The 20,284-nt window shown below is 44.1% G+C and overlaps 3 protein-coding genes across 3 annotated transcripts in view; 1 reads left to right on the forward strand and 2 right to left on the reverse strand.

Moving 5' to 3' along the window:
• Positions 1–20,284, reverse strand: part of LOC126560583 (uncharacterized) — a 499,122-nt gene that overhangs the window by 300,662 nt on the left and 178,176 nt on the right. The window lies entirely within an intron of this gene.
• The window catches only part of LOC126560131 (BTB/POZ domain-containing protein KCTD8), a 346,716-nt gene that overhangs the window by 297,986 nt on the left and 28,446 nt on the right, over positions 1–20,284 (reverse strand). The window lies entirely within an intron of this gene.
• Positions 10,881–12,108, forward strand: LOC126563503 (uncharacterized). The gene is made up of 2 exons (XM_050220151.1): positions 10,881–11,020; positions 11,127–12,108. Exons 1-2 carry the CDS (start codon positions 10,884–10,886, stop codon positions 12,106–12,108), a joined length of 1,119 nt encoding a protein of 372 aa, XP_050076108.1. The 5' UTR covers positions 10,881–10,883.

Below are 20,284 nucleotides of genomic sequence, written 5' to 3' on the forward strand. Positions count from 1 at the left end.
CTACTCTTCTATAGTGCCAATGTTAAATAGTCTATTCTATTATATTAAAGGATCTATTAAACATCCGTTAAAAAAAATCTGTGCTAATAACTACCACCATGCTAATAACTAATACAGTGTACACACGCTGCAAAGAGGTAACAATGTAATATTGTGAAAAAAACACACACACTAACACTAAATGCGCCGTCCAATATTTGTTGTTTATATTATTGATTCAAATCAACCCACCATATCAAGCTGTCCTAAAATTGCCCTCAGCAAAGAAAACACACTACACTCCACACTTGCAGCAAGTAGTGTTGGCGAGTGCGCACAGCTGGAACGAAGTAGCTAGGAGAGTTTATAAATGTATTTTTCTTTGCTGTTTTTTTTTTTTAAAGACGGTAGCGCACAAAGTAGTGTTTGCTGCTGGAGCCAGCTTTAGTGCCGGGGGCGTGGAATGGCCGGGCCATCAACTGGGAGTGATTTGTCATAAAAATTTATGTCAATGCTCATATATCTCCGGTGCTGTTTTTTGTTGCCGCGATGCTGCGACATGTCAGCTCGCGATTCCGCACAGTGTGGAAACTACAGTGAAGGTGGACAAAATAGGATTTATTTTATTTCGCTAAATAAGTGTATCAATGTGAACTCCCATTCATCTTGTGTGAATCACTTGTTTTATGAGAAATTGGTTTACAATATATATTTGTGTGTGTGTGTGTGTTTTAAATGCTTTATTAGTAAAGTTATTTTTTTGTAACCTTTTTTGGCCCACTGTGCCTATGCTGTAAGAAATTTGAGTGGATCAGGTTTATTTATCGTTGAACCGGTTTTTTTTTGGTCGTCGGTAAGGTTCGTCTAGCTACTTTCCTTTCTCATTCACTGCTGGCAAAACATGTATCTGCACACGCACACACACACACGCACAGGTAACTCATCAGGCACGTTGGGTGATCACCGTTGTCGTAAATTTTATTATCCACCACTACGGTTGTACAGAAAATAGGAAAATTATTATAACCCATCACCGCTGACGCCACTCTATCACCGGTGCAGATGGCTGTATGTCCAGTAGTTGTGTACAATCTGTCGGGTTTCGGTGTGGCTAGGTTAAGTGAATATTTATTCGACACCTGCCTCATCGGTTCGAACCGGAAATGCGGATAACGCGCTTCGAGCTGTTCTGTTGACGCATATGTTCGACAGGAAGCAACGTGAGTGGACCTTACAATCTGTTTGCTAGTCGTGACGGACTCCACAAGACATTCTGAGGACTTTTGCATCGACTTAGACAGTTGAGAAGCTCAAAATTGCAGAAGCTATCAACTCTTGTGTTTGGGATTCTTGACCCACGACACGTGAAGTTTAGGATAACTTCAAAGGTAATGGTGTCCTCGTACCTCCAGAAGCTGAAGCTCGGAAGCTTGATCCTCACTAGGCAATTTCATCTATTCTGTCTTCATGCCTTTGCCTTTAAAAAGTAGGGACGTGTGATCAGCGAGCTCTTCGACATCAGTGCAAGAGTTCTTGGTCTACCATAACTAATGGCCTCCACAGCTCGATTAAGTACGTAGTTGGATATGAAATCTTGGTCGCTAATCTCCAACGAGTAGCATTTTCTGGAATCTTTAGTAAACTTCTGCTACATAGGAGTGTGTCAGGAGGCTTTTCTTCTTCTTCTTCTTGGCTTAACGAACCCTCTAAGGCCATGCCGGCCATAGAATGGCTTACTAGACTTGTTGGATAGTCAGTCCTCACTACGTTCAGATGGGAAAGGAGCTCAATCCTGCCGTGTGAAGTGCCGGTGCAGCTTTCCACCAACTTGTGTCAGGAGTCTTGATTGATTTAAAGAAGACAATCGCTTAAGTTTCCACCCCTGTGTGGAGTTTCAAAGCCTTCCCGCATTAGATCTTTGTTGTTAGCGGAGGACTCTGAGAGTCTTCCATCCATATTTTATTTGACATATGTCGCTCTAGATTGCTTTTCAAGCAACTCTGTTAAGCTTGAGCGATATTCGTCCTAAAAAATATGCTGTTATCTATGATATAACAGGTTGGCTGATAAGTCCCCGGTCTAACAAAGAAAAACACATTTTTTTTTGTCAAAATTCGTTTTTATTATTCAACATAGTTCCCTTCAAGAGCGATACAACGATTATAACGACCTTCCAATTTTTTGATACCATTTTGGTAGTACTCCTTCGGTTTTGCCTCAAAATAGGCCTCAGTTTCGGCGACCACCTCTTCATTGCAGCCAAATTTTTTCCCTGCGAGCATCCTTTTGAGGTCTGAGAACAAGAAAAAGTCGCTGGGGGCCAGACCGGGGACTTATCAGCCAACCTGTTAGATCATCTAAAGTTGGAGTTGGGGAGTTGGGGCGGCCCGGTGGTGTAGGCGACAGCGGCGCCGGTCTTCAAACGACAGGACAGGGGTTCAAATCCCATCCGGACCGTCCCCCCGTAGTGAGGACTGACTAACCAACTACGTGGTATCGGTAGTCTAGTAAGCCATTCGATAGCCGGCATGACCTTAGAGGTCGTTAACCCAAGAAGACAAAGAAAGTTGAATCTTAAAGGCTGCCCCCGAAAGTATAAGCACAATCCTGTTTTGGCACGTTAGATGTTACTTTTTTGATGTACCCAGTTTTTGAGTCACATCGCGAATGGAAATTGCCATATCAAGAATCAGCTGTTTTACGTCATCCGTTTGCTAGAAACCTCATTTAGAAATCGTGCTTATACTTTCGGGTTGCTCCCTTTAGTTATGTCTTGTCTATAATATCCAACTATCCTGATAGTTCATTGTGTCGGCCCTCACACACCATGACCGGGGTCAAATTCCACCGAACCGTTTCCCCGCAGTTATCCAACTACGCTGTAAGACTAGCAAGTGGCGTGGCTGCTAGTCTAGTTAAAAAATTCTTTAACTTAAAGCTGTTACCTTCATTTTCTTTTAGATACATTCTTGCAGAGCGGTTGTTGTTTACCAGCCCCAAATACATGCCCAAATATGTTATACTCAACATTTTTATTTTCCTACCCTCCCTTCTGTTGTTGATGGAAAAGCGAAGAAAAAAGCAAATTAAATTAAATTTTACTCTCGCTACTGTTGTTTATTGCTAGCTTGATGTCCCGCAGCGCTGGTACGCCGTACTGTAATTTCCCACCAAGCTTCTGTGCGCGCGTGTGTGTGTTTGTTTTTTGTTGCTTCCGATTCGGTTGTTGCTCCGGTTTTGCAATGTGGATGTTAATGTGGAAATTGTTTGATTTACTGCCATTGCTTTTGCTGTACATCCACAACCCGTCACAGAGACTCGGAGTTTGCGTTGCAGTTTTGGGGGAGCGAAAATTTCCATCTACAATTTTCCCAGGTGTACCAACACTGGGAAAATGGTTCAACTGAATCGTTGAATGTTACTGTGAAATTAGCACACATGCATACACAGAGGTAACCAAAAAAAAAAAAAGAAAACAGCTCAGGGTCAAAAAGGCAACTTTTTAAATTGTTTGCGTAAGGCTGAAGGACCAAAAACTCTGGCACTGTTGGAGAGCCGCTTACAATTTACATTCTTGCAAAACTGGCTGTCGGTAAGCGTAGGGCAGCATTGCCTCGTACCGCAAAAAGCATAACCGAAAACGCGTTTTTGCTTGCTTTTTTGCACTCAACGCAAGCCCATTTTCTCACGTTTTTGTATCGCCGTGCTCTCGTTTGTGGCCCTTGAACCCATGAATAAAAAATGAGATTTTGTGGCATACAAGGGAAGGGGGGGGGGGGTCGTGAGGGAAAAATCGGGAGGATGGTACGGTAGATAGAGCGGGGGGGGGGGGGGGGGGGTTGAATCGAAGGGAAGAGCACACAATTTCCTAGGATCCTCGGGCCCCAGGAAACGGTCGGTCGGATTACAATCTGGCAAGTGTTCGAGTAGGATTTGTACTTGTTGGAGAAACATTTACTATTTATTGGTGAGTGAGGTATTGTTGTATTTGTGCTGAAGCATTGTTATTTTTTTTATCACAATTTTAATGAAAACTCAACAAACTTATAAAGTAATAAAACATTAGGTTTAAGGGACGGATTAGATTCAAACAAAAATTTCTCCCTCTCTCTCTCTCTTTCTTTCTCTCTCGCTTGCTATTGGTATGTTCGAGATTCAAAAGGATTTTCAATGTTACACACACACACACACATGCTCTTCTTGTTGGTACATGTGTGGAGACCGCACAAACCGTACACGGCATAAGCCGCCATGTTCAGCAGTACAGAAGCCTTAAAATGATGATCACGTACGCAACGTCAACTGCAGCGACCTCTATACATCGTGGCAGGTTATTGCTCCGAAGCTTTCGGTTTTCGCTTATTCAACCGTGCCAAAAAAAAAAAAAAAAAAAACTCCAACCACCAACACACCAACCTGTAGATATGTGTGTATGAGAAGATATGTCATACCCCCAGTACCTTAGCACGCAGTCCCTGAGCATCCCCCGGGCCGGTTGCCTAACATTCAGCATAATTTAGTCGATCGTGCCGATGAAACTGCACGTAGATTGCAGTGTGTCGGCAAGGAACGGCTCGTACCCGCCCGAACTGATGTGCCGCGTAAGCTCTAGATATCCTTTTTTGCCCAGTAAACACCCCCAAAGAGTATATGTATAAAAAGCGGCACACACACGTACACAAAACAGCCCCCGTCCCCATTTCCTCCTTATGGTTGTGTGTGTGTGTGTAATATTTTGGTGTGGTTTATTTTTCGTACGTGTTTTTCTGTGTGGTCTCAACACATTTTTGGGCAGAAAACCGACGCAGCGAACGTTATCCAATCGGTCAATCGGTGTGCTAATGGAAGCTGTAGGCATTGAGGGCTACTTCACTGTTCAAGAGGAAAGGGAGGTGGAATGCTGGAAGAAACAAAAGCTGGTGAAAGGCTCTTGACATTGGTCGCAGGCATTATGATATTTGTGAAGCAGATTGGGATGATATTGGGAAGCATTCTTTATTATTAAAGCTGACATATGTGGGTGTACAGTGATTAAAAAAAAAATAATCTCAAAATCCAAGAAAGTTTTCTTGAGCTTTAAATAGAAAGGTTTACTTTTGTTATGTTGATTGCATACTATTAGGCGCTTGCTGGAAGCTGGAAGTTATTTTTGATATTATAAGATGATTGTTTTAGAAATAAGCAAAGTGCATGGGTTTGGAACTCTTTACAGTATGCCAAATTTTTCAGAGCATTTCTGGGCGTGCAAACAACTTCTGTAGGTCGTTTCTTGGTCATCTCGTCTCGACTGGAAGCTCGTTTTCTCGTCTACATTTTAAACTGAGTCCACAAGCTAGAAATTTTGAGCATTTTTAGGCAAAGATTTAATCGAAATTCAGGACATGCTGCTTAACTAGTGTTGATAAGAGTTCCCTTAGCATGGGTGACATTAGAAAGAGATCAGATGTTGATGCACGGTAAGGAATCTATCCGGTAGCATAGTTGTTTTGAAAAGTGTGACTTGGATGTAAATAATCTCTTCTACCCGCTAGGAGATTTGATGAGAATCTTAATATTACAACCAGAGATAGTACAGGCACAGGCTCCACTTTAGTGGCACACTACTTTTCCTTTCTTTTACTATACAAAATTCTCTCCTAAAACTGCGATTGCTCAAAAAAGTAATTTTTATTTACAACGTCTGTAAATCGCATAGTCCCTTCTTCTGAGCTACTAGTCTAATTGTGCTACTAGCTAGCTAGTAAAAACATCATTGGATAATTGATGAGCCTTTGCAAAGCATATTGCATATATTTAGGCGTCCTTTGCAAAGTATAGATAATTATGTAATTTTCCATATTTTCAGCATTGAAAAGAAGAATTACATAGTACAGTAACCGGTCCGATTGCTTCGTGCTTTCGGTCTGTTTCCAGGCGGCCCCACACGCCTAATGTTGGTAAAGTTGTACCTTCATAACGGGTGAATCGTGTGAATGATGCTTTACACAAGCATCCCGTTCCGGTTGAGTGCACGGGGAAAACAAATTCCTCTCTCATCTTCCAACCCTCTCCTCTCGTGGAAAGATAGAGTACTAACCTTAATTTTTACGGACCCGGAGCTCAAAAAAAGTTGTCCGCTACCGCTGTCGGACCGGAAGAGACGTTATCATCAAACCGTTCGGCGTACCTGGGCGTTTTTTTTTTTTGGGGTATGGGCTACATTCTCCTCGATGATGAACGGTGATGAGCGTTGAAAACTGGCAAGCTTTAAAGTTATGTCATCATTGCCAGCAAGCTCGTCGAAAAACTGCTGGCCCTTGTTGCGACTACTGGGAACCACGACTGGCCAGTTCGGATGGTGTTTGGAGCTGACAAAAGAACCACCTGCTTCTGGGGTGAGGAATGGAAATTTTCGTGGCTTACGAAAAGTCGAATGCGCTACCGCTGCTGTATCGTGGTGGGGACACAAACGATGGTAAAGGAAATCGGTATGCTCCTGTTTGACTGTGATAAGAACTGTGTGTGTGTCTGTGTTATGGGACGGGACAAATGGGGGAAGAATGCTTGCAAGGGATAAAAAGCGGATGCGAGAGACTGAGGGCAAGCGGAAAATGCCACGAAACAATGCTAATAGATCCGCTTCTATAATATATCCGCCCTTCAGATTCCATAACCATTCAGTTGTTTCCCAAAAGTGGCTTCCCGAATGGTTGTAAGACGGGGGAGGCGTTTGAGTAATACGGTCGGCACCCCTTGGGGAAAACTGGGAAGCTGGTTGGGAAATCTCTTACCGCGGAAAAATCGATCATACACACTGCTCCAGAGTTCTAGCTGGCTGGCACCGTGCAAGATAGTGAACTGGAATTTGGGCCGGGACGAAGAGGCTCAACACATCACTCCTTGCTGGTGCTGCCTCACGCTCTCCTACACTCGTCTGCACCTCCTCCCGCTCATCAACAATACAAACCTATTTCAGTACACCGGAAAAACTCACCCTTACGACTTCAACGGGACTTCAGCGACACAGCTCACCCTTACACATCTAGCATCAGGAAACAACCAATGATGCGAGCCGGATGCTGTCTCGGTAGATGGAAGGTTTTCCAACGCCGTTTCCTTAGCTTTCTGCATCTCTCCCCATCTCCCCCACTCATTTCCTCCGCCCTCCCCCGCTAACTTCACTCTTAAAAAGCGCCAGAGACCTGGCAAAGCCTGAGCAAAAAATCAATAATCATCAAAAAGCCTCAAAAGAGGCAAAGCCTACTAGCCCCATACATGGTTCCAATGACCCAATGGGTGGTGCGGTTGCGGAAGAGCATTCGAGAGGGATGGAGGTGAGGCGGCGGTGGGTGAGATGGAGCGAAGGTTGAGGTAATGGTACCTTTCGGATGCTACACACCTTTAAGCTTACTTTTATTGCTGACTTTTTGTTTTGTAAATAGACGAGACGAAAGCGAGTGGAGGCAAAGCTTGAGAGAAAACCCCTCCCCAACTCCTTGCTCTTTTCTTTGCTTGTACGATTTTGAGAGCTTGTTGTTCTCGTCCTGTTGCTGCTATTATTATTGCTATTGTCGTTGTTGCCTAAAAAAACATAACCTGAACATTGAAGGTCCGCTGATTAGTGTAGCCATCATGTTTCCTTCTTTCATCGACCAGCTCTTACCATCGCTGGAGGCTGAAGCTTTCAGGCTGTATGTTACTCTATGGTTTGGAACTTTGTCTTACCTTTTCATTCCCTTTGGTCCGTGAAAAATGGAGCAAAAGAATACAAAGAAAAGCCAGAACCGGTAAAGATATTGTCCGATCAATTGGGTCGAGTTTTTGGATTATATTTTTGTCGGCCGCCAACCGGTACCCGACCGTGGCCTGGTGCACGCATATGCGGGAGGAAGAAATGGTTTCCATCGCTATATGGACTTGTGGTTAAAAGCCATGCACAGAAATGTAAGGAAAAAAGGAAACAATGCGAACCACACAAACCTTCACAGTGTGACGTTCCATTTTGTGCTGTGTGCGGTGCTGATGCTGTCATTCTGTCAGCTATATGCCCGGGTATTTCTGGAGGACGCGCAACAAATAAGCTTTTTTTTTCGGTGGTAAGGATTTCTGCATCTAGGGGCGAAGAACAATGGGATTTCTCTCCCACTCTCTCTCTCTCTCTCTCTCTCTCTCTCTCTCTGGCGCTCGCTCGCTTATCAGCTACTTTATCTTACAGCGGTTTTGGTTACGTGTTCTTCCACCGGATTGACGAATGATGATGATTGAGAATTGAAGGGGACAAATGCTGGAATGGTGATATCCCGCTGTTTAGCTACTAAGCTCACTATGGGCTAGAACAAAATATTGCTGAACAATTCATTTTTGGAATGTTTTTAAATTGTTGAACTGTGATGAAATACTGGGCGCCTCCATCAGGTAGCTAGCCGTCTCTAAACGGTAACTGGGCGCCTCCATCAGGTAATTAGGCGCCCCTATAAGATAACAGGGCACCTTTGTCTAAGTAATTTACGTAACTACGAGTAAGATTTTTTTTGAAAAAAAATGATGACATCATCTACTAAGTCCGAGTAATTTATATATTCTGATTCTGTTCAAGTGTTTAAGAGCCATTGCCAACCGGAAAAATTAGAGTACTTTATAACACATTTTTTGACCACCTATGCCCAACAGTTCATACTTCTTGCCGTAAAGTCCGTAGCTACGAGCATGTGAATGAGACATAAATGAGGTATTTGTTTGAGAAGATAAAGAACATTGAAACCTTTTGGACGGAGCCACTGTATGGGGATTGGCATTACAAATGTATGCTACACAAAAGGCAAAGGGAATAGAAAGAAAAATGGAATGATTCGCCAAATGATGATGATGAGCGACTAATACCGGTACAACCGGGTGACGTTCTCGCTCATTGCTCAATCAATAATTTAATATGTTTATTGTAGATCACGAATAAGACGAAGCACACACCCAGTGCTTGAGAAAATGTAAAAGCTCTTACGCATAATTTTTTCTCATCCAGAGAATGCAAAATTGTGAAGAATGGTTCCAAAGCCCTAGCGATCTGACAGTCAAAAAAGGAAATGGCGGTAAGGCCTACCGAAAAAATTCAGTTCAGTGAATTGTTGAAGGAGAAACAATCTTCTTCATGTTCGAGACTCGAGCGAGAAATTGTCTACCAGCCGGGAAATAAAACACCCGACTCGGTTTGCTTCGAAACGAGTCCCTCGCGCGCGTGTATATATGATATGTGAATTTAGTGTTTGTTGGTGTGTCTGTGTATGTGCTCACGTTATCTGGTTCACTCCATTTGCACATTTTTCCAGCCAGTGCATCATTACAGGAAAAGTACTTATGGCACGCTGAAAGAAAAATGGGATACAAAGAAAAAAGAAGCAAACACACGAAAAGCTAGCTTCACTTCTGTCGCTGGCTCCCTGGCTGGTGCTTACAGCGTACATAGCGTACTAGCCGGTTCACGATGATAGAGAAAAGGAAGCGTAAAGGATGAAAATGGTGGCACCGATTCGGTTGCTGGATTCTCTCGCTCTGTACGGTTCGTGCGTATGTGTGCGATTATGCGATTACCAAGATCACCATTTTGTGTTTTTTTTGTCTCTGCCCCGTTTTTTTTTCACGTACAGCAGCTCCAAAGATGGACGGTAGTGCGGAAGATGTGAAGTGGTGGGAACGTCAAATCCGTCGATGTAGGATATAGGAGGTACAAATCATCCGGCAGTAGGCCGCAGGTTTTTGTTGCTCTGACGCTCACTGGTGATGGAACCGGTGATGGAGGATGAAATATAAGGGATCATGATGACGAATAAGTCGATTGCGATTGACGTTTCGCATTGTTGTTTGTTTCTTTGTCCCGACAACGGCGCGTTACCTGCGTTGTTTTTTTTTTTAGTTTGTTCATTTCAAAACGAACGTACATCAACTCCAATCGCAACGGTCTCGCATGCTTTTATTGGACATGGAAAATCGATGGAAAATTGAAAGAATTGTTTGGTTGTGCTCACATGAGCGTAAACGATCTGAGCCATTCTGGTGGCGAGTTTTTACAACAAGTTCCCTGATAGAATGAATGATTCCAAGATGATTAACTCCATTTTGAAAGAAGAATTTTGTGCTGCGATATGCATACTTCGAGGAGCTTTTTTATGAGGAGTCTTGATCTGCTTCAAAAAAACCGCTCACTGTCTAGTATCGTCGTCTGCCAATCCAATATCCAGGGTATTCTGACATCAAACATAAGAGACACATCAAAGGCTTCAATATATATTAGTTTGTGCTAGTCCTCTCTCTACATATGTACGACTTAAACGGATTTTACTAGAATTTTGGGGTCGTCGAATACCTCGAGATGAAGCATCACAAGGCTTTTTTCTTCCTTTTGGACATCTCCCTCTAGAACTCGACTAAGAGGATGTTTTCATCCGTTTTGTATAGAGTCCATGTCTCAGAGGCGTATGACGTAGTGGGACAACAAATATCGTATACAGGCCCAGCTTCGTCCTTTGTGATATCCATTTAGAGAGGAATGCCTACGTCAGGCTTTAGTATTGCAAACAGATAATCAGTACTCTAGCACAAAGCACAAAGATTTTTGTGTTGTTGACTTTGGACGACTTCCAAGTCGACATGACTGACAGTTTCGGAATTTTCCTCGGTAATCTCCAAAACTGAGATGTTTTGATGTCATGTATAGTAGTCGATCGTTTCGGAAATCGTTTTTTACCGAACAAATCTTACAGTCCTGTCTTTTCTTTTGTTCTATTCTCTAACCATACTGCAAGGTTTCGTCCTCGGTCCCGTCTGAAATGACACATTTGCATTGACAGAGTGTGTTTAGTACCAATACTTCATTTTGAGCGCCTGCGCAAGTCAAAGCACTCCTATCAACTCGCTCGCTCCACATTCACACGATGGACAACTTTGAACGGATACTGGTCGATGTCGACTGCAGCCGGTATGAAGAGGATGCGTTTTCGCTGCTGGACAAATCGCGCGATGTTAACATCGTGCGCGACCTTCGCTCGTCCACCGTGTCCGCGTTTGATCAGTAAGTTTTTACCTTGCACTTGCACTAACCATTTGGTGATGGTGTCCCGGGTGGCTCATTCCATTTCGCACGCGCTAACTGGCTCCAATCTAATGTTTTCCGAAAGAACGAGCTTCCCGCAACTTAACATCTCATCCCGGACGCAGCTGAAGCAGCAACTATTCCGCGAACAGATCAAAAACAGTGAGCCAGGACCACGGTCCATGGTGACCTCACCGGGACCGCCGGTACTGTCGGTGCGGCTTCCGCTTGAAAACATAGACATCGAGCTACCGAAGAAGGTGCTCCAGGTGGAGACGAAGCTCGAAAATCCAACACGCTACCATGTGATCCAGAAGCAGAAGACACAGGTGCGCGAGTACGTGACGGCGGCCCTGAAGCTGACGAAGCAGAACCTGGTCCGCGAGTCCTGTCGGCACACACGGCTTATGATTCTTGGACGGCTGTACGATTCGTTCATCAGCACCAAACCATCCACCCAGCAATCGGGTGGTGGGCAACCGTCGGCCACTGTTGCTGGGGCCAGCGCGGTTACAGCTACCGGTGGCGTCCCAATGTCCGGCACCGGTATGAATGGGCCGGGCAAGGTTATGAGCGCACCGGGCACCTCCGGCACCGTATCCACCATGTCGACAGGGACGCCCTCGGCAACGCCCACCATCGAGCAGCAGCAGGAGTGGCGCCTGGAGATGAAACTATCCTGCCGCTTCGGCAACAAGCTGTACAAAACGTTCGTCGACGAGTTTGACTACGTGCGGGAGCTGCTCGGGTTGATCCGGTTCGAGATACCGAAATGGGTGTTTGTGGTGTCGGAGTTTGAGGATGAGATCTCGTCGTACGAATGTAACAGAGCGGCACGGGCCGCCCAGCAGGCGGCAGTTGCGGCCGTTTCTGCCGATCAGGAGTTCCTGTCCCGGCCGGCCCTTGTTGGCGAGAAGGGTTCGAAGCACGAGAAGTTTATCGAGCCGGAGGTGCGCGATCGGATCAAGAAGGATAATCACAACTGCAGTAGGTATTTGCTGGGACGCGGACGAGGGCGTCCGTTATCGAACTGTTATTTGGTTAAGTTTTGCGGATTTGTGACGTAACGTATCGTGGATGGAGGGGATTATTATTTGAAGCGACAAGTTTGATGATGATCAACACGGTTTACAATAACTCATCCAGAGAGTTTAAAATCACATTGATTATTTGCGTGTGCTTTGGTAGTATAAGTAACTAATGGTATGCTAGCGACCGGGAAGAATTTCTTTCCAGTCAGCGGAGTCTTTTTTTGTTTTGGTGTTTCTTTGCCCTCTTTTCTTGGGATCATAGATTCTCACCGTCGTTGGATGTCTGGGTGGTTTTGATCACGAAACGCTGTATTGTGAGCAACGTCTGATGACTCACCGTGAAGAAGGCAGAACGCAATTAAACCGAAGATGATCCACACATCACACGTACTTCACAGCAGTTGGACAGTTGAAACTCTGGAGCTGTAAAATTGTAAATAAAGTCCCAAAATCATCCGTACTGATATCGCAAAGTTGCCTTAATGCCTGCGTAGAGCAATATCATCAAGAACCTCCTACTGGCAACTGATAACTCGCAGCTTCATCGCACTTTTGTTTACGGCCTATGGACGTGTTTTGTTCGACCGCAAAAGTGGTTTGGATGTTATCTTGCTCGCTATGGCCCTCAGCTGTTGTTGCCCAGTTTGTTGGAAGTCCCTTTAACCGGATCAGTTTCCAGTTTCCACAAAGACGAAACTCGAGCAAGCACGTGTCGTGAGAGTTCAAGTACAATTCAAAAATCAGAAGTAGAAGGCAAACAACACATCAAACTCTCAAATCGTGGTGCTCGTGGTCCTGCGAAAACAGCTTCTTCCGAACTCCATACCCCTCCCCAACCCAGATTGAAGTTCAAGATGATGAAACATGTCTACGTAAATATACTTTTCCGTGTTTGCGCGGCATCGTTTTGCCGACTACGAGCAATGGTGATTGTTGGCGTGTGGTTGTGTGAGTGTCTACCTACCATCGTTCCTAAGGAAACCCCGTTTTTATCGATTCTAAATTAGGTTTTTGGCTACTGTTTATTTTTATGACTCGCTCTCTCTCTCTCTCTCTCTCTCTCTCTCTCTTACGCCTCCGAGGAACACATTTATGCGAGCGCGCGTATTTTGTGGTCTAACAAAAAAAAACCCCTCCAAAAGTGGTTTCCGGTAGCATCCTCTTGTAAGAGTTACAATGTTGGAGAGACCAGGAAAAAGCGGATTCCTTTGACAAGACAAAGAATCGTCGATATACGTGTTGCGATCGTTCGCTTTCTCATCTGCACATCACTTTGGTAACATTGGTGGAACCCTCGTTGACTTGCCGAACGTTCGAGTGGTTTAAGTTCGTTTGCTCGAGCGCTCGCTGGCCAAGATGAAACCATGTCCAGATGATTTTGGAAGGGGGGGGGGGGGGGAGTGGGGGTTGGATACGGTCGTGTCGGGAGGTCGTCTCGCTGAAGCAGATTGGGTTACATTGCTATTTCATTATCGCAGCTTCATCGCGGTCTCGTCGAAAGGAAATGAAACGAGTCGGCCACATCGTTTGGTTTCGCACGATAATTCCTACAATTTACCACGTCCACGTTCTTGCGTCGCCCACACACCGGACCCGATCTGTAACATCTGGTACAGTCACGGTGGGGGTTTCAGCTTTCGTTCGCTGGTTTTCCAATCTTAAGCTCTCGTTACATTTAATTTGCTCGCTTTAATTTTTTTTCTCTTCTGTGCAGCTGCTGCTGCTACTGCTGCACTTGAGATCTTGTTGGAACGTTGCCAACTAGGTCAATACTTCGCAGTGGGGAGGCATGTGCCGTATTGCTTTATAGATTCGTTGTTTGCGATTTAATTGGAGTTTGCTCACAAGTGTGGTTTATTTCTATTTTATACAACATTCCTAAAATGAAGCCAAACAAAAAATTTAAATTAAAAATGGCGTCCATCCTCCATTACATTAAATAATCATGTGCAGACAGACACACTTTAACGAAAGGCGAAAGTGTAATGTAAATTGACTAACGCTACGCGCGCGCGAAAGACACACCAGACAATGTGCTTGACAGCTCGAGGAAATTAATGTGTCCCTAATGAAAGGGGGAACCAACCAACAGGACCGAGTCTTTTCGCTGCTAACCGTAATGGTGGTTCGCACTTTTACGCGAAATTGTGGCGCGGCTCGGTATTTCGCAATTTGTGTGCGATTTCTCCAGCGTACCGTAAAGGATGTTACGATTACACCAAATCAGAAAAAAAAGTAAGAAGAAAAAAAAATGGACACTGTGGTAACATGTTGCGAGGTTCAGGGTGATGTCCGCCTGATATTACTTTATCTTAACGCCACTTCAAATGCTGCCCCGTGTCTCGCGTCACCGTGTCAACCTTGGCACGGCAACGGTTCCACATGGTGCGCGAGCTGAATCATTGGGCAAAATTTTTACTGTTTCGCCTTCACCAAGCGCCACCAACGAGCACCACGTACGATTCTTTTCAATTTCGAGTTTAATTTCTAAGCTGCTGCCACGGTTTTGTATGTGCAGTGTGTGCAGTGTGTTTCGAAGCTTTTCTGTCGCTCGATGAGTCTGTTTTGTTTTATTGCAACAGTCTCGCTCGTTCGCATGATGATTCGCTTACAAAATAAAACTGGCAAATAAAGGACATAAATAAAAGTCGCTGTCACAGTGGAAAGCAAAAACGGTGGTTCCGTTGCTCCGGAGCAGACAAATTGAAAGGCGTGGACATGGGCAAACCTGAACATTCCGCTGTAGCAGTGGACGAAATGACATTACATGTGGCAATGCGATTTTGTAAATCGTTTGGGATGAATGACTGGCCAGACTGATATGGTCGAAATCGAGCCCTTTTGTGGTGCTGGCGAAAGGTTAGAGGTTTAGAGCTAATGCGGGACACTGTTTGACGCTTTACGAACCAGCGCAAATTTTGTCGTGGAATATTTTTGTTTATTTATTTTAATTTTTTTTATTTATAATGAATTATGACGGTCCAGTGCCGTATTGTCTACACCGCTTGTGTTGAATAAGTTTTATAATCATATTGATAAGGCATTTCCTCCTTATTCTTTGCCTTATCCCGGGCATACTCAGTTACGGTTGTGGTGATGGTGATGATGATCATGATGATATTGGTAGATCTTCGTTCTGAAGGTCCGGTACTATTGCAGTGTACTATTACTTGTATTGTAATAATGGTGTTTGGTTGCTTCCGAATTCCGGCTATTGTGGTGCTGAGGCCGTTCTATTGTGGTTTGGTTTTTGTGGCTTGGTCTCGACTGAAACAAACAAATAAACATTGTTAAGACAGCACGAACATTTATTTGTCTGCGTACAGTGTTCTCCAGTGCATTCCAGCAATGACATTCCAAGCTCAATCTAGTCATCGTCCAATCAAAGGATGATCGACAAGCTCTATCCCGCAGCAGTGAAAGCGACTTCACTACCCTCGAGACTGAGCCCGCCAAACACCCCGAATCCGACGCCAACGCTGTCAAACTCAATGTGTCAAAACTGGAGTGGAGAACACTGTACTTTCCACAACGCCTGCCTCCCTTTTACGGCAGTGTTGGAATCGCCCTCGAGTGCTGTTGCCCAGTCATTGGATCAACCGTGGCACTACAAAAAATACACTTAAGACATAGAAAACACAACATTTAACAAAAAAAGAATGGAGAAGTACGAATAAGGATTGAAAGGATACTTGGGATGTGGAATCATAGGACAAGACCGTTGTTTCTGGCGAATCGGTGAATGATCCTCATGCAGGGGAGATCCTTGGTAGCCAACACTTCTCTAATTTCAGTACCCGGTCGTCTGCCGATATTCTCGACTGCGCTCAACAAGGAGGGTCTTGCGGTTTCAAATTCCACGGAGGACCACAGAAGGTGATCCACATCGTGGAATCCGTCACCGCAGCCACACACTTTTGTCTGAGCCAGAGTTATACGCTGTAGATAAGCATTCAACGCAAAATGATTCGACATCAGTCGAGACATCATTCGTATGAAAGCTCGGACTACAGAGAGCCCATCGAACCAAGGCCGTAGGGACACTTGTGGAGAGATTGAGAAAAGAAAACGCCCGAGTTCATCCGCCTCCCACATGCTGTGGCAGCAGGAACGGAAAAGTTGCTGTGGGAAACGAAGGAACTCCTGGGCCGAGATCGGTCGGTCGTAAAAAGCGCCTTCTTGGACGCTTGTTTTGACCAGTGAGTCTGCCTTCTCATTGCTGGGAAATCCACAATGAGAAGGGACCCAAATTAGCGAGATCCTATACGCCTTATCGAACATTGAGCCAAGCAGTTCAATGATTTTTATGGTGAGGAAATCCTGACTCTTAACAACCTTCGGAGATCTCAGAGCTTCAATAGCACTAAGGCTCTCAGTGAAGATGATGTACTGGTCCGAAGGTCTCGCTGCTATCATCAATAGTGCGTACAAGATTGCGGCTAGCTCTGCGGTGTAGACACTTCATGGCTGCCTCAATTTGAAAAAAGCTTCGGTGGATTCGCTTAAAACACCGAAGCCAGTACCCTCCTCAGAAGATGATCCATCAGTGTAGTACTGACTTATTTCATGAAAATGGCCAGAATTACGCTCGGGCGAAGGTCATTAAGTATGGTCTTAATTTCCTCGCGCAATGAGGAATCTGTTATTAAAATGGAACTGTAGTTCTCAGGAAGGGCAGCACGATTTAATGCCTGTGGAGCGCTTCATAAATCTTGAGGATTTTGCTCTTAGAACTTGTCTCTAGAAGCGCTTCAAAATGTTCTATTATCAAGGGATTTGATACTGAACAACGGACTAGAAGGCGCAGCGACAGCATTTCAAAACGTAGTTTGAGCGGCATTACTCCGGTCATCACTTCTAGGGACATGTTTGTGTGTGGATTTCATGCTCCCTAGTGCGAGTCTAAGACAGCGGTACTGTAGCCTTTCAAGCTTCAGTATCAACGTATTGGATGCCCAGTGGAAGCATATGCTTCCACATTCCAATACGGATAGTACCTTTGTCTTATACAGTCTCAGGACGTCTGATGGATGTGCGCCCCACCAGAATCCTGTGACTGTCCTTAGAAAGTTGATTCTTTTACTGCATTTTTGCACCAGACGGGTGAAGTGAGTACTCCAGTTTAGCCTTGAATTAAACCATACACCAAGGTATCGAAAATTGTCGGTAGTTGATATCTTTTCACCATACAGAAAGACATCAATTTTCGGGTCATATAGCCTTTTCTCCCTTTTTTCCCGTGTCGCTAAAAGGAGAAAAGACTACCATCTCAGTTAATGTTTTCGTTTATGATTTGGATCATTTTAGTGCTTAGTGATCTCTACGATAACTCCCAGATGAGATTCGGTAGACTCAAAGAATATGCTACTTGATATGTATCGGAACACAGAAGTTGGAGGGGATATCTTAAATCAGTTATTGTGATATTTTATTGGCTTAGAGACCTACTAGGTCACGGCTGCCATCGAATGTCTTACAAGTCTTACTGGAGCCTCGTAGTTGGAGAATCAGTACTTCTCACTACGAGAGAAGCGGTCTGGATGGGCCCAACTGTCGCCTCTACCACTGGACAGTCTGGAATTATCTGCCAAAGAAGCTAGTTTTGGCCCACCAAGATCTCACGAGATCGTAGAGCCTACCAAGAAGAAATTTGGCGCTGTAGTAAGTGGTTCAACATTATTTTCATACTCGTTTTGTAAGTTTGGGTTAATCTGGGGCTTTATGAATTATTCGTCGATTTTCCTGTTGGATTTGCTAGAATGGCGGATTCAAGTAGTCTTACTTGTAGAGTATCTAAAGCTCGTTCAGCTGCTTCTTATGGGATAAAAGAACCTATCGAAATGAGACAGATACAGTAGCCCTTTCAGTAGTGTAAGATTAGTTTTACTGTGATTTGGATCGTCATATCTCGTCTAGTTTTAAGCTTCTTTCTAGACTTGCTGGTCTTACTCTGCACAACACTATATTTAAGTTAGGTAGGAGAGTCTCCTTCTCGTCTAGTAGAGTGTTTTAACATCGTTTAGAAGACAACCGAAACAACTGATCAGTGGATGTCCGAATTCAAGACGGAGTATTAGTGTCTTCAAACCTGGTCTTCAAGGACGCCTACACCACCGGGCCGCCCAATCCCCCCTGCCCAATTTATTTACCTATTTTTTTATTTATTTAAATTATTTTATCTACCGCATGGGTTGCACAAATTATTCTTATTAACTAAAGAATGTGAGAAAAATAAAAACAGTAGGAAATTAATAAAGCACACGGATCATTAAAGTAGATGAAGGGACGAGGTCTCTCATAGAGGAGAATAAAGGAGGGACACAGGGACATTGTGGTCAAACAGGTTATACGAGCTATTGAAGTCTGAGCTGAGGATAGCTGATAGAAGGGAAGGAATATCCATATCATCAGAAAGGAGGCTTTGCTATAAAGCATGACCGAAAGTGGGAATGTTCAGGCTCTATGGAGTCCAAACCCAAAAACACAACATCGAACAGGGTATGCTGGAAGTAATGGAGAGCCATTGGATAGATTGCAAAGAAGAGACGAACAGGTTCCCAGATGTATCTTCGCTGTACACTCACCAGTCTGGTCTTGGGGTGACCAGACAACAGCGGCGTAATTCAGAGTGGATCGGACCCAGCAACAAAACAAGGCATTCAGGCAGAGAGGGTCTCTGAGGTCGGAAGAAAGTCTGAAATAATATGGCCAACGTGTACAACGTGCCTACAAAGAAGTCGGACAAACAGAACGACACGTTAACTCTGTACGATCTGCCAATGAGATATGATTTGAACCAAGTTGGTAGCTGACCGAAGATACCAAGCTTATTAAATTTGACCAAAAGAAGGTCTAGCTCTAAAACCCGTGTAAACAACATCGGTTTGGGGACCGGAAACCGTATTATCAAAGGCAAACGATACGAGACACATAAGATTCAAGGACGTAGTTGCAGTTGGGCATGAAGTCAGGTTGATGAGGGGATATATGGGAGATTGTTACAGCAGGAATTGAGGATTAAACTGTATATGCTAGAACCTTGGAAGAGAAATAAAGTAGCAAGAAACCGCAGTAGCTGGATCCTATGGAGTAGTGACCCTCTTTGTTATGTTGCGGGCTTAAAAACCTGCTCTATCTGTTATATTCAACCTTCCTGCACCAAAAGTTGTAACGAGGTGCATTTTGACAGTTTCTCGATTATGATTGGCCCTCGAGAATCGAATGCTCCATTAGAGAACGGTCGCATATTTACTAAGAACACCAAAAATCCATCCCACCAATCCGAGCACTTCAGCATCATCTGTCAGTTTTGATATGAAGTTGACCTATTCTTCCTTCCTAACTGGTTTAATTTATTGTGCAACAAAACCGACACAAAGAAACAAACGTCTAATAGAAATCTTTCCGTCACCTTCTTTGTGGGAGCGAGGACACACACACACCGTACGAGATGGGAAGATTTATAGAAAGTGACATGATTCATGAAGTAGGCTGCGCCGTGTGTCCTTCGAGATGCTTCCGACCAAACCAGGGCGTTCGTCTTAGCGTTGTTCTGCTGCTGTCCGTTAATGTCTATCCTGCGGCAGGCTCACACCTGCTACCGGGAACCATGCTCGTGGCTCGTGGCTTTACTTTATTTATTTGCTCATTTTCTCATCCTCGTTGCACACCTCGACTCCCTCTTCCCCACCTACCCCATTTACCCTTACCGCAACCATCGCGTTGGATGGCGGTAAAGGTGATGCAGGCCAATCCTCAATGGGGAAATAATTATTTTTAATGATGATCATATTTTACCATTAATTATGTGTAATTCATTTTTCTTTTCCGTGCTTGCGGGATGATGTGTTTGTTTTTCCGTTAAGATGACGGTAGGAGCGAGTGGTGGATTTGTAAGAGCGCATTTGTTTGCTTTTCTTTCTGTGATTGAGGAAATCCGGGAATTATGACTTGGGAATTGGACTTGATCAAGGTTTTTTGTGAGAAGTTTTTGTTTGTTTTATGATTGTCTGGTGTCGAATAGTCAATTTTGATGTTGAAGTTGAAACTAATTTATGAAGTTTGAGTAAACTCTAGAGAAATAAAACAAAAGCTTGAACGAAAGACTTGGAGTTCTTAGAATTTATCGTTTTGCATAAAAAAAGCAATGGCTGAGATTAACGAAGAAAAGATAATCAAATTGAAATAGGGGTTGGCGATAGAAAGTTTTTCT

Source organism: Anopheles maculipalpis, chromosome X, assembly GCF_943734695.1.
Source record: "Anopheles maculipalpis chromosome X, idAnoMacuDA_375_x, whole genome shotgun sequence".
Lineage (NCBI taxonomy): Eukaryota > Metazoa > Arthropoda > Insecta > Diptera > Culicidae > Anopheles > Anopheles maculipalpis.